The sequence below is a fragment of the Salvelinus namaycush genome, chromosome 7, assembly GCF_016432855.1.
Source record: "Salvelinus namaycush isolate Seneca chromosome 7, SaNama_1.0, whole genome shotgun sequence".
Taxonomy (NCBI): domain Eukaryota; kingdom Metazoa; phylum Chordata; class Actinopteri; order Salmoniformes; family Salmonidae; genus Salvelinus; species Salvelinus namaycush.
In genome coordinates this window covers 28,409,235-28,422,941 of record NC_052313.1, presented here as the reverse complement: position 1 = coordinate 28,422,941, position 13,707 = coordinate 28,409,235, and the positions used below count along the sequence as shown (strand labels likewise).

General features: G+C 40.3%; 1 protein-coding gene across 3 annotated transcripts in view; it reads right to left on the bottom strand.

Moving 5' to 3' along the window:
* The window catches only part of LOC120051173 (RNA-binding protein 33-like), a 58,374-nt gene extending 52,595 nt beyond the window's left edge, over positions 1-5,779 (bottom strand). For all 3 annotated transcript variants that reach the window (XM_038997893.1, XM_038997895.1, XM_038997894.1), the window contains exons 1-3: positions 5,623-5,779; positions 4,946-5,021; positions 71-119 (exon numbers count right to left, since the gene is read on the bottom strand). In XM_038997893.1, coding sequence (XP_038853821.1) covers positions 71-119; positions 4,946-5,021; positions 5,623-5,641 — 144 coding nt within the window. In that variant the 5' untranslated portion in view covers positions 5,642-5,779. The remainder of the gene's footprint in view (positions 1-70; positions 120-4,945; positions 5,022-5,622) is intronic.
* Positions 5,780-13,707: the final 7,928 nt, after the last annotated feature.

Here is a 13,707-nt window from a genome sequence, read left to right as displayed (position 1 = left end):
GCATGGCAGAGGCATCTATGAATGCTATGAAAGTAATCACAAACAGAAGCCAGGGAGTTTTTTGTCTTACCTTTTTGGCTGTCAGCCAATCCTCCTCGAGCAAATCACTCTCAAGATCACTTTAAGAGAAGAGATCAACCAAGTTAGCGAGATAAACAGAGTCAGCGTAGCTCCTTTTACAAAGCTAGGTATTGGTCTACTCTCCACGCATGTTTACAGCTAGTCTAGACAAGATTATTTAATGAAGCCTAAATTGTCATTCTCATGAGCAAGGCCAGGCAATAGGCTACATTCTTACACGGCATGTTTACGATAAGCAGATCCCAATGTTCCACAATATTTACACTAGGCCTGACTCTGCAAGGCCCATATAGTAGTGATAGAAATGTTGTTCTCATAGGCTGCAGTCACTATCGTTCCTGGGTCATGTTCAGTTGGTCTCAAACAGGAGAAAGCACTTCAAAATGTACCACCTCAATTACTCTCCTACCAGGTCTTCTCATATAAACCTACATCATATTCAGATCATAAGCTCATTATAGTCATATTGTTTCTTATAGTGTTGTGAAAATTGTTTAGTCAAATTACAACAGTATACTTTGTGTATATAATCGCCAAGCTCCATTCATGAATACACATTGTGACAAAGTCTCCACTGGAGACAGTCTCCGCCTAAAATCTATTTTAGGCCTATATTTTGTGTATGAGTTATGGGCTTCATAGTTGGAGTAAGGAACTACTGTACTAGTATAGCCTAATGTCAGAGGACAAGCCCAAAACGGCCTGCAGTATAGGGAAAAGGCATGCAAAACTTGAACAAAGGTTTAAAACAGTCATGTTACACCTAGCCCTTGATCATGTCTCTAAGTTTCATTACACATAAGAGTCATTGGACGAAGGCAACTTCTGCATGGGGAAGTGTTGTTTAGAGCCCCGACGCTAGTTCTGAACATTAACACCCATCGCTTGTGGTACAGTTTTGGAAGCATAAGGACCTTATCTTTCATATCTGTGGGAAATCATAAAAAAAAAGAAAAAAAAAGTTAAATTGATACACACTTTTATAGAGTTAGTGTTCCCACACAGCCATATCGCCATCTTACAAAGTTTGTTTACGGAAAACAGAAGGAAGACAAGAGGCGACCGACCACCTGTGCTAATTAGCTATCTAGGGGCACGGCCTGAGGCCGTTGGCCTATTTTAAAAACATTTGCGGACGTATAGTAAGGGACCGTACATTTGGAATATGGAGATCCTCATCAATCATACGGGAAATGCCATCGGCTTCCCTTATGTAGGTTAGTGTTCCCACACAGCCATATCTCTAACTTACAAAGCTTGTTTACGGAAAACAGAAGGAAGACAGGACCACCTGTGCTAATTAGCTATCTAGCATGTTCCGAAACACCTGTGGGTAAGTGTAACTCGGGAAGTGTAGAAGTGTACTTTCGTCAGATGGATGCACCCATAGCTGTATGGATCTGTGCAAAACTGCTACAGTAAGTGTATATTTTATTTTATTTCAGTATTCTTTCTCGCTGATGAAAGATCAGGGCCGTAACGCAAGCAATGATTATTAATAGTTGAGAATGGCGCAGGAGGGGATGGCTGCCGTTTTACGGGCTCCTAACCAAGTGTGCTATTTTTTTTACATAACGTTGCTGCTACCATCTCTTATGACCGAAAATAACTTCTGGACATCAGAACAGCGATTACTCACCTCGAACTGGAGAAAGATTATTTCTTTAACGAGTCCAACGCGAAGGATATACTGCTTTCCTCGGGAACGGACCCAGATCCCCGTCATTTGCGTAAAGAAAAGACGTAGAAAAAGGGGGCGGAGGTCGGGCTGCCTTTTAAGAATTCGTAGGCGAGTGAGTAAACCCCCACTACCATCCGTTCTATTGGCCAACATGCAATCATTGGAAAACAAAATGGATGATAAACGATCAAGACTAGCCTACCAATGGGACATATAAGATATTACAGATTTTGTTTCACCGAGTCATGGCTGAACGAAAACACGGATAACATAGAGCTGGCGGGATTTTCCAACCATCGGCAGGACAGAGAAGCTACATCTTGTAAGACGAGAGGCGGGGGTGTGTGTATTTGTCAATAACAGCTGGTGCGCGATGTCTAATATTAAAGTCTCGAGGCAATGCTCGCCTGAGGTAGAGTATCTTATGTAAACTGTATCTACCAACACTATCTACCAAGAGAGTTCACATCTATATTATTCGTAGCCGTCCATTTACCACCACAAACCGAAGCTGGCACGAAGACCACACTCAACGGGCTGTGTAAGGTCATAAGCAAACAAGAAAATGCTCATCAAGAAGTGGTGCTCCTACTGGCCGGGGACTTTAATGCAGGCAAACTTAAATCTGTTTTACCTCATTTCTACCAGCATGTCATATGTGCAACCAGAGAAAAAGAAAAAAGAAAACTCTCGACCACCTTTACTCCACACACAGAGGCGCAAACAAAGCTCTCCCTCCATTTGGCAAATCTGACCATAATTATATCCTCCTGATTCCTGCTTAAAAGCTAAAACTAAAGCAGCAAGTACCAGTGACTCGCTCAATACAAAAGCGGTCAGCTAGCATCCGCTTCACAGGACTGCACTGATTTGCTAGCACAGACTGGAATAGGTTCCAGGATTCATCCAATGGCATTGAGGAGTATACCACCACAGTAATCGGCTTCATCAATAAGTGCATTGACGACGTCATCCCCACAGTGACCCTGTGTACATATCCCAACCAGAAGCCATGGATTACAGGCAACATCCGCATCGAGCTAAAAGTTAGAGAAGCCGCTTTCAAGGAGTGGGAAACTAATCCGGATGCCTATGGGAAATCCAGCCATGGCCTCAGACGAACCATCAAACAGGTAAAGCGTCAATAAGATTGAATCCTACTACACCGGCTCTGATGCTCGTCGGATGTGGCAGTGCTTGAAAACTATTACGGACTACAAAAGGGAAACCCAGTCACGAGCTGCCCAGTGACGCGAGCCTACCAGATGAGCTAAATGCCTTTTATGCGCGCTTCGAGGCAAGCAACACTGAAACATGCATGAGAGCATCAGCTGTTCCGGACGGCTGTGTGATAACACTCTCTGCAGCCGATGTGAGCAAGACCTTTAAACAGGTCAACATTCACAAAGCAGCGGGGCCAGATGGTTCTTCCTGCTTTAGTTTACCAGGACGTGTACGCAAAGCATGCGCAGACCAACTGGCAAGTGTCTTCACTGCCATTTTCAACCACACCATGGCCGAGTCGATAATACCGACATGTTTCAAGCAGACTACCATATTCTGTGCACAAGAAAGCAAAGGTAACCTGCGTAAATGATTACCGCCCCGTAGCACCCACGTCGGTAGCCATGAAGTGCTTTGAAAGGCTGGTCATGGCTCACAACAGCATCATCCCAGATACCCTAGACCCACTCCAATTTACATACCACCCCAACAGATCCACAGATGACGCAATCTCAATCGCACTCCACACTGCCCTTTCCCACCTGGACAAAAGGAAAACCTACGTGAAAATGCTGTTCATTGACTACAGCTCAACACCATACTGCCCACAAAACTCATCACTAAGCTAAGGACCCTGGAACTAAACACCTCCCTCCGCAACTGGATCCTGGACTTCCAGACATGCCACCACCAGGTGGTAAGGGTAGGTAACAACACGTCTGCAACACTGATCCTCAACACTGGGGCCCCTCAGGGGTGCGTGCTTAGTCCCCTCCTGTACTCCCTTTTCACCCACAACTGTGTGGCCAAACACAACTTAAACACCATCATTAAGTTTGCTGACACAACAGTGTTAGGCCTGATTACCAACAACGAAGAGACAGCCTATAGGGAGGTCAGAGACCTGGCAGTGTGATGCCAGGACAACAACCTCTCCCTCAATGTGAACAAGACAAAGGAGCTGATTGTGGACTACAGAAAAAGGGGGGCCGAACAGGACCCCATTAACATTGACGAAGCTGTAGTGGAGGGGGTCGAGAGTTAAGTTCCTTGGTGTCCACATCACCAACGAACTATCATGGTCCAGACACATCAAGACAGTCGTGAAGAGGGCTCCTGAGGGAGACTGAAAAGATTTGTCATGGATCCCCTGATCATCCATAAGTTCTACAGCTGCACCATCGAGAGCATCCTGAACGGTTGCATCATCGCCTGGTATGGCAACTGCTCGGCATCTGACCTTAAGACGCTAAAGAGGGTAGTGCCTACGGCCCAGTACATCACTGGGGCCAAGCTTCCTGCCATCCAGGACCTATATACACTAGGCGGTGTCAGAGGAAAGCCTCAAAAATTGTGAAAGACTCCAGTCACCCAAGTCATAGACTGTTCTCTCTGCTACCACATGGCAGGCGGTACCGGAGCGCCAAGTCTAGGACCAAAAGGCTCCTTAACAGCTTCTTCTCCCAAGCCATAAGACTGCTTTACAATTAATCAAATGGCCACCCGGACTATTTACATTGACCCCCCCCCCGCATTTGTTTTTACACTGCTGGTACTCACTGTTTATTAACTATGCATAGTCACTTTACCCCTACCTACATGTACAAATTACCTCGACTAACCTGTACCCCCGCACATTGACACGGTACCGGTACCCCCTGTATATAGCCTCATTATTTTATTGTGTTACTTTTGATTATTTGGTCAATATTTTCTTAACTCTTTCTTGAACTGCATTGTTGGTTAAGGGCTTGTAAGTAAGCATTTCACCTGTTGTATTCGGCGCATGTGACAAATAAAGTTTGATTTGATGTTTCTAAACGTTAAAACACAGTGTCGGGATCGTAGTTCCCATGAGACAGTCGTGGGCGAAGTGAATGGCTGAGAACCGTAAGGAGGAGGCAGAATGCCGCCTAGAGTTTGAGAGCTACAGTATGTTACACCAAGCGGCTGAGATACCTGTCTAAATCATCTTCTCCTCTCCTCCTGCGTGATCTCTCTGCACCTGGCTTGTCATAATCTTCAAAGTCATCGTCTGAAAACAAAAAGACAAGGTTCTGTTAACTTGTTGGATGGCAGGGTCTTCAACCCCAGTCCTTGAGGGCCAGAGACATTGCACATATTTGCTTTCTAATTGGCAAATGATGATGATGTGGGAAACCAGATGTGAAAACTCGGGCCAATCAATTAGAGAAACGCAATACCGCAATTGACAACCTATGCTGTTTCAATGAATGAATGGTCAACGAGCTATGACAGTTTACTAAACAACAATTGTTTAATACTTTTAATGATATTTAGGCTGTTTTAGATAGTTCAAAGCAATGAAAATGTAGCAACAAGCTAACGTTAGCCAAATGCAACGTTAGTTAGCTAACGATAGCTAGCTGGCTAACTGTGGCCTTTCCCACTTGGTTGTTGGCTAAAAATATGAGCACCCTAGACAACACGGTAACATGCATATCCAAACTTTGGAACTAAATACAACACAGCATGAACTTGTATCATGATGCCTAGAGTGTTTATGGATTAATTATCGTAGCTAGCTACATTTTAGGCCTATCTCGTCTGGCTAGCAAACCAAACGTGTTAGCTAGAAAGCCAAAAGTCTACCGAAATAATTGTGGTAACCATACCTCCGGGGCTGTCCGCCATTACGCAAGCCGGTTTCCTCAGTGTAGGCGAAATTCTATATAATTGAAGAATACATTGAAATGTTTACTCCTTCGTGTTTAAATCAAGCTAACGTTGTTTACCACAATCGGCAGAGAATCTGAACATAACCATTACAGAGTGAATAAATTCTGATGCATTCTGGGATAGAATAATGTCCTTCCTAAGCGCTGATCCGAAGAAAGTTTATTTTGCCTACACATATCCATTTAATATTTATGTGTAGGATAAACTGATCCTAGATCTTTTTGTCAACCTCTGCAGTTCATGAGACCCAATAAGTATGCACGATATCTAATTACATTAATACATAATGAATGAAACTGTAAAAGTATACATATTTTCTTAATTAGAGTAGGAGATACTGAAACATTAAATATAGCCTACAATACACTAGCTATACAATATCAGTAATTTGGGTAACGTGGAATAACTAGCCCCCTAACAACAATGTCCAATTGCTGACACAAAAAAAAAGCGAAGTTTGGGGGGAAAAATGGTATGTGGATGATGGTAATGCTTAGGCAAACAAACTATGAAGGGAAATTAATAGCTACAGTTTACACTTTTTAAACTTTTTAACAAAATGGCAATGCACATCTCACTATTAATATTCTCACTATGATGAGATTTTGATGTAAGGTCCCTCTTCTAATTTCCGCATCAAATCATGTCCAAGTCATCCTAAAGTATCTAAAAAAATTACTGTGTAACTCAATTAAGTTACTTGTAGATGATTTCGACATGATTTGGAAAATGCTAATTTAGAAACCATTGATTTGCATTGGGTTGCTGGGGGGGGGGGGGGGGGGGCAAGTTTCCCCATGGGGGGGGGGCAGTTTCCCCCAACACACTCATCTTAAATGTTACTGCTTTATTACAATTGCTATCTCTAAACAACTGTATTATGTATCTTTAGGCTCCCCTAATGGTATATACAGTTGAAGTCGGAAGTTTACATACACTTAGGTTGGAGTCATTAAAACTTGTTTTTCAACCACTCCACAAATTTCTTGTTAACAAACTATAGTTTTGGCAAGTCGGTTAGGACATCTACTTCATGCATGACACAAGTCATTTTTCCAACAATTGTTTACAGACAGATTATTTCACTTATAATTCACTGTATCACAATTCCAGTGGGTCAGAAGTTTACATACACTAAATTGACTGTGCCTTTAAACAGCTTGGAAAATTCCAGTAAATGATGTCATGGCTTTAAAAGCTTCTGATAGGCTAATTGACATCATCTGAGTCAATTGGAGGTGTACCTGTGGATGTATTTCAAGGCCTACCTTCAAACGCAGTGCCTCTTTGCTTGACATCATGGGAAAATCAAAAGAAATCATCCAAGACCTCAGAAAAAACATTGTAGACCTCCACAAGTCTGGTTCATCATTGGGAGCAATTTCCAAACGCCTGAAGGTACCACGTTCATCTGTACAAACAATAGTACGCAAGTATAAACACCAACACCATAAACACCACACAGCCGTCATATCGCTCAGGAAGGAGATGCGTTCTGCCTCCAAGAGATGAACGTACTTTGGTGCAAAACGTGCAAATCAATTCCAGAACAACGCAAAGGACCTTATGAAAATGCTGGAGGAAACAGGTACAAAAGTATTTATATCCACAGTAAAACGAGTCCTGTATCGACATAACCTGAAAGGCCGCTCAGCAAGGAAGAAGCCACTGCTTCCAAAATCGCCATAAAAAAGCCTGACTACGGTTTGCAACTGCACATGGGGAAAAAGATCATACATTTTGGAGAAATGTCTTCTGGTCTGATGAAACAAAAATAGAACTGTTTGGCCATAATGACCATTGTTATGTTTGGAGGAAACGGGGATGCTTGCAAGCCGAAGAACACCATCCCAACCGTGAAGCACGGGGTGGCAGCATCATGTTGTGGGGGTGCTTTGCTGCAGGATGGACTGGTGCACTTCACAAAATAGATGGCATCATGAGGGAGGGAAATTATGTGGATATATTGAAGCAACATCTCAAGACATCAGTCAGGAAGTTAAAACTTGGTAGCAAATGGGTCTTCCAAATGGACAATGACCCCAAGCATACTTCCAAAATTGTGGCAAAATGGACAACAAAGTCAAGGTATTGGAGTGGCCATCACAAACGCCCTGACCTCAATCCTGTAGAAAATTTGTCGGCAGAAATGAAAAAGTGTGTGCGAGCAAGGAAGCCTACTAACCTGACCAGCTCTGTCAGGAGGAATGGGCCGAAATTCACTCAACTTATTGTGGGAAGCTTGTGGAAGGCTACCCGAAACGGTTGACCCAAGTTAAACAATGGAAAGGCAATGCTACCAAATACTAATTGTAGTGTATGTAAACTTCTGAACCACTGGGAATGTGATGAAAGAAATAAAAGCTGAAATAAATCATTCTCTCTACTATTATTCTGACATTTCACATTCTTAAAATAAAAGTGGTGATCTTAACTGACCTAAGACAGGTAATTTTTGCTAGGATTAAATGTCAGGAATTGTGAAACTGAGTTTAAATGTATTTGGCTAAGGTGTATGTAAACTGCCAACTTCAATTGTTTATAAATGTTTATAGATCTAACTTAATTGTATTATGTATATAGCTTTTTCTAAATGACAAAATATTAGATCAATTTACCTCAGAAGGGGGGAGGGACAGTTACTATGGGGGGCTGTTTACCCCACGTTACTTTACTAACCCAATTACCCATTCTTGAAAAATATTGTTTTTCTACCAAAGATATGGCACCTTTCAGTTTTCCAACATACATATTGAATATGTTTTTTTCAATGCTATCAGGTTTCGCTATTGCTTGGTTACATTATTGTGACTGAATAATATGCTTTCTCGCCAAAATCATGCAGTAGCACCATCGCTCTTGTCTTATTTTCTGTATCAAGGTTAGTGGTGTGCTGCGTTGAAGCATTGCATCAATTTAATTTGTGGTCTGACTGCATAGAGACTTTCCTCTGGGATTGTGATTTGGATAGGAAACAGACCATGTTTATCAGTCTCACTGGCAGCTACAGGAATTAAGAGAGGGGAAATGTCACAAAAATTATTTGAGGATAATGGGTTTGTCACAATGATGCTGGAGTGGAATTGTGAATAAAACATGAAGTATCCTTGAAACAAAAGACTCAGTCCCTTGGGAATAACTTGAGGTTATCAATCACTCTCAGATCCATATTATTTAGTACAGTAACTGACTGGTGTAAACATGACCAATGTAAATAGATTGTATTTTACTTGATGTCTCTAGATAAACACATGCAATTTACATTGACGTCTAGTCATTATGCAATTCCAGAAATGGAGTTAATCTTATTGAAGTGATTCAAGTCAGTCCTTATATTTTTTTATATTTTTGGACCAAAGCCTTTTTCAGTTAACGTTACAAAGGTTTCCATTCTAAATTCTGGGGTCTATTAAGCTCTGAAGAAGGAATCCAAGTAGTTGTCTGTCTGACTCTTCAGCCAGACTTTGCAGCTGGGTCGTTTCACCAATTTAGTGCCTTTTGAGAAGTGTAACTTGGTCCATTTTGGGGGGGGGGGATTTCACCTAGTTAGTCAGAAAGAGCACATGTTCATCTTAATAAAAAACAAGTTTTCCCATCTCAAGAGGTTAAATAAAAACATGACTATAGTAAGTGCCTATTAAGTGCCAAATAATGCAACAGGGTTGACTTATCAAGGTTGACCGCAACAGGGTCGACGATTTCCTCTTAAATCAGCCATAAATCCCCTTGTGACAGGGGGAATGGAAGCTTGTTGTGTGCAACAGGGAGTGGCAATTTAATGCAAGCTTCACAATTTGTTTCACTGTTAAACATTTCTAGCCTGTCTATCTATGGGTAACAAGGTTGACATGTTATGCTTGTCCCACTCGGTTTTCCACCACAAGCACCAGAAAATTGCCAAAAAGAGTCAAATCAGATCACTTGCTTTTACACTATGATTTGACTATTAATGTTCAATGTTTCTTTTGAAAAATATATTTAAAAAGGAATCATTTCACCATTTTAAATCGAGAGTTCAGTTCACGTAACAGGGTTGACCTTAAATTGAGGGACAGACGTAAATGAATCACTAATCACATTAAATCAATAATAATCTTCAGTAATGACTACATCAAACAAAATTAGTAGGGCTTTACAATGATGGTGAAAACTTACAGAAAATCTGGTGTTAAGTTGGTTAAAAATTTCCTAGAATTCACAGAGGGTGCATAGAGGGACATGTCAAAATAATACATTTTGGCACTTTAGCAAAACTTTTTCAAATTAAAAACATGAATAAAATATGAAAATATTTATTGAATTATACATTTGGTCTTTATTAAAGGGCACTTCATTTAATATATCATGTTTTTAAAATCCAATGTTGGTGCACAATTTCTACTTAAAATATCGAAGAGATGCAAAAGGCACTATTTTTATGGAACGACCCAGCTACTGCTAAAGTCTAACCCCCAAATTCCTCTAGGGCTGACAAACGTCAACAAAGACCCCTAGAGACACCAAAGAGAGGTGAGCAGTGAAGTGAAGCCTCATTGTATTGGCTTATTATGGGGTCCCGCAGTGAGGAAGAGGCCATTTTGTAGCACCACAAGGTCAATATCTGAAAGCCAGAGCGATGGAGGGGATCAGCCGTGAGATTTTTAATTTGAGAAGGCGTAAAGGGACTTTCCTGGTGAAAGACAGTCTGTGAATTATAATGGACTGTGGGGATTGGGAGGATAGGATGTTGAGCTGGTGAATGTTTTCCTGCTTTCGTGTGGAATGGTGTATTGATAAAGCCTACAGCCTTTTCCCTATTTCTCCATGACTGTCTGTTGCCTGGCATGCCATTTATTTTGGTGTTTGGCAGGTAGGCTTACCTTCTGACACACATTTTTTAACAATATCTCACCAATAGTGTCTGTAAATAAAGACAAGACTTTATGCATGCGAGTACAAAAGGAAATCCTCAAGCAGTGAATAATTAAACCCCTGGGGCTTGTCAAGGATACTCCAAATGTGTGTCCAATGTCCAGTGTACAATGAACACAGAACAACATTAGCTATCAGTACTAACATGCAACCAATTATGGTAAAGGTACAACTGTAAAAACATGAATTGAAAAGATTATAGATGAGCTATAAGTTTCGGAAAATAAAACAATTATCTTGACTACATACATTTTACACATACAAAACAACCATGTCATCATAACTAATAAGTACTTTCATCATGATCAACATTATTGCTATGCATATTAATATTCATTATGGGGATACCATCGTAAGAAATATTAACAACTGAACACAGCTGCTTTTAAGATGCTGTGTGATGTTTTTCTCCCCCAACTAAATGCTGAGAGGTTGTATATACTCATCCCTCGATCCTGATTGTCTTTTCCAAGAATTTTGGGTTATTTCCAATAGCAAGTGCCGAAGGGAGCTGTCACATTCTATTACGGCGCCCTGAATGATTCTGTGCCCTTTTCCAAATCCAGCGGTTTTCCATAACAATGCGAGGGTGCAATGCCAAAGGCGACAATCATTTATCATTTTCAGTTAACGGAGAAAAGTTCTTCCCACAACAAGTCTGTCAATTTGCCTTGTGTAGATTCACTTGACAAAGCCTCAACCTCATCTTGTTTTGTTTTTGTGTGTGAACCATTTGTATGTGCAAATAATGAATCATTATTACAACAATGCAAACTATCCTGAGAAAGCCCTATAGCATTGCTACCAAACATGTACAGTACCAGTCAAAAGTTTGGACACACCTATTCATTCAAGGGTTTTTCTTTATTTTGACTATTTTCTACTTTGTAGAATAATAGTGAAGACATCAACACTATAAAATAACACATATAGAATCATGTATTAACCAAAAAAGTGTAAACAAATCTAAATATATTTTATATTCGAGATTCAAAGGCAGAGGTGACTCTGGGTCTTCCTTTCCTGTGGCGGTCCTCGTGAGAGCCAGTTTCATCATAACGCCTGATGGTTTTTGCGACCGCACTTGAAGAAACTTTCAAAGTTCTTGAAATGTTCCGTATTGACTGACCTTCATGTCTTAAATTAATGATGGACTGTCATTTCTCTTTGCTTATTTGAGCTGTTCTTGCCATAATATGGACTTGGTCTTTTACCAAATATGGCTATCTTCTGTATACTACTACAAATTCTACTACTAGAAATTCCACAAATTAACTTTCAACAAGGCACACCTGTTAATTGAAATGCATTCCAGGTGACTACCTCCTGAAGCTAGTTGAGAGAATGCCAAGAGTGTGCAAAGCTGTCATCAAGGCAAAGAGTCTCTATGAAGAATCTCAAATATAAAATATATTTGGATTTGTTAAACACTTTTTTGGTTACTACATAATTCCATATGTGTTCTTTCATAGTTTTGATGTCTTCACTATTATTCTACAATGTAGAAAATAGTAAAAATAAAGAAAAACCCTTCAATGAGTAGTTGTGTCCAAACGTTTGACTGGTACTGTACATGAAATGATCTATGTAACAGAGCATTCTACTTGTGCAGGTTGTGATATTATCAGAAACACTTCGGAGTGTGAAATAACACACACATAAGACCTTTAAAATCAAAAGGATATAGTACCCAGCCTATACTCTGTCTACTCTGATCCCCTGAAAATGACAATCAACTTGTAATGTAGGCCTACGTGTGACAGGATATAAACCTTAGTTTTGGTCCTTGTTTCTCAGGGAACCATAAGTAGTGGTGAACATGTAAAAATGTATAAAAGCACCCGAAAGGTGGTAGCTAAATGAAGATGTCTTACTCAGGCCATTTACCATTGGGAGGGGATTGGAGGGGGGGGGGGGGGGTGTAAGTGTTGGTCTGCCTGACATGGTGGCTCTCCCATAGGCACCAATGTAATAGCAGCTGGATCTGGTCTGCTTAACTCATTTTTATTGTTCAAGAAAAAATGAAGTGGGATGTCTCGCTTCCTCTTCTGTCTCTGTCACCCCCTTCTGTCTCTGGCACCCCTTAAAGTTATGGCACTGCAATAATGGCACTGCAATAATCTATTTTGTTTTCAGTTGGTTTCATGTGTTTGGAGTATCAGATGGGGGGTCCAAGCACAATGAATCTGACCTCCCTTGTCATTGTTTTTGGTAAATTGTGAACTCGGTAAGCAGCTTCTAAAGTCTGTGAAAACACTATAGTATTGTAGGAAGCGATTGAGCCATCCAGTGAAAGTAACAGAGACCTAAGAAGACATTTGTATTTTGCTATGAACCTGTTTCAAACAAGCAAACCTAAGCATTTATACTTAATACATAAACTTTGGTTGTTTACTTCACAGAAAAAACACATCAACTTCACATGTGATCACATGGGATCTTATGTGAAGAGAATGTGATAACATGTGACAGCATGTAAAAGCAACACGTGATAACATGAAACTGCACAGGTGAAAACATCATCTCATGTGAAATAAATGTGATGACATGGGAATGCAAAATCTCTGTGATACCATTCAATTACACATTTGAGCACAAGTGAAAACATTATCTCAATCTGAAATAAATGTGACAGCGTGGGGATGCAAAATTTCAACAGTTTTTCACACGTGAAAAAGCAATTCCACATGGGAGTTCGATTTTCACGTGTTGGTTTTTCAGCAAAAACATGTTATTCTCATTATCTATCTATTTATGTATCTATCCTATGTATCTATCCAGTAATAACTTTATTTTAACAGCTTTATCATTTAATTAAGAAATGAATGTATGGTTGAAGTAAGGGATAAACACTTGGGATAAAATAAAGTTGTTTAATTTATTTTAAACTTCAACAATGCCTCCTTGTCGTTTATACTCTATTATTACAGTTGGCACATACTGTGGTATTCTAGTAGGAGAGTGCATAAAAGCGTAGTAGGCTAGTCTGAGTGTATTTATTTGAGATGAAATATGTGATCTATCTGTCCCACAATCCAAAGTAATAAGGTTGATAAACTACACTATCAAAGTAATAACACCAATTATTTTACTAAATTTAAGTTTGACTA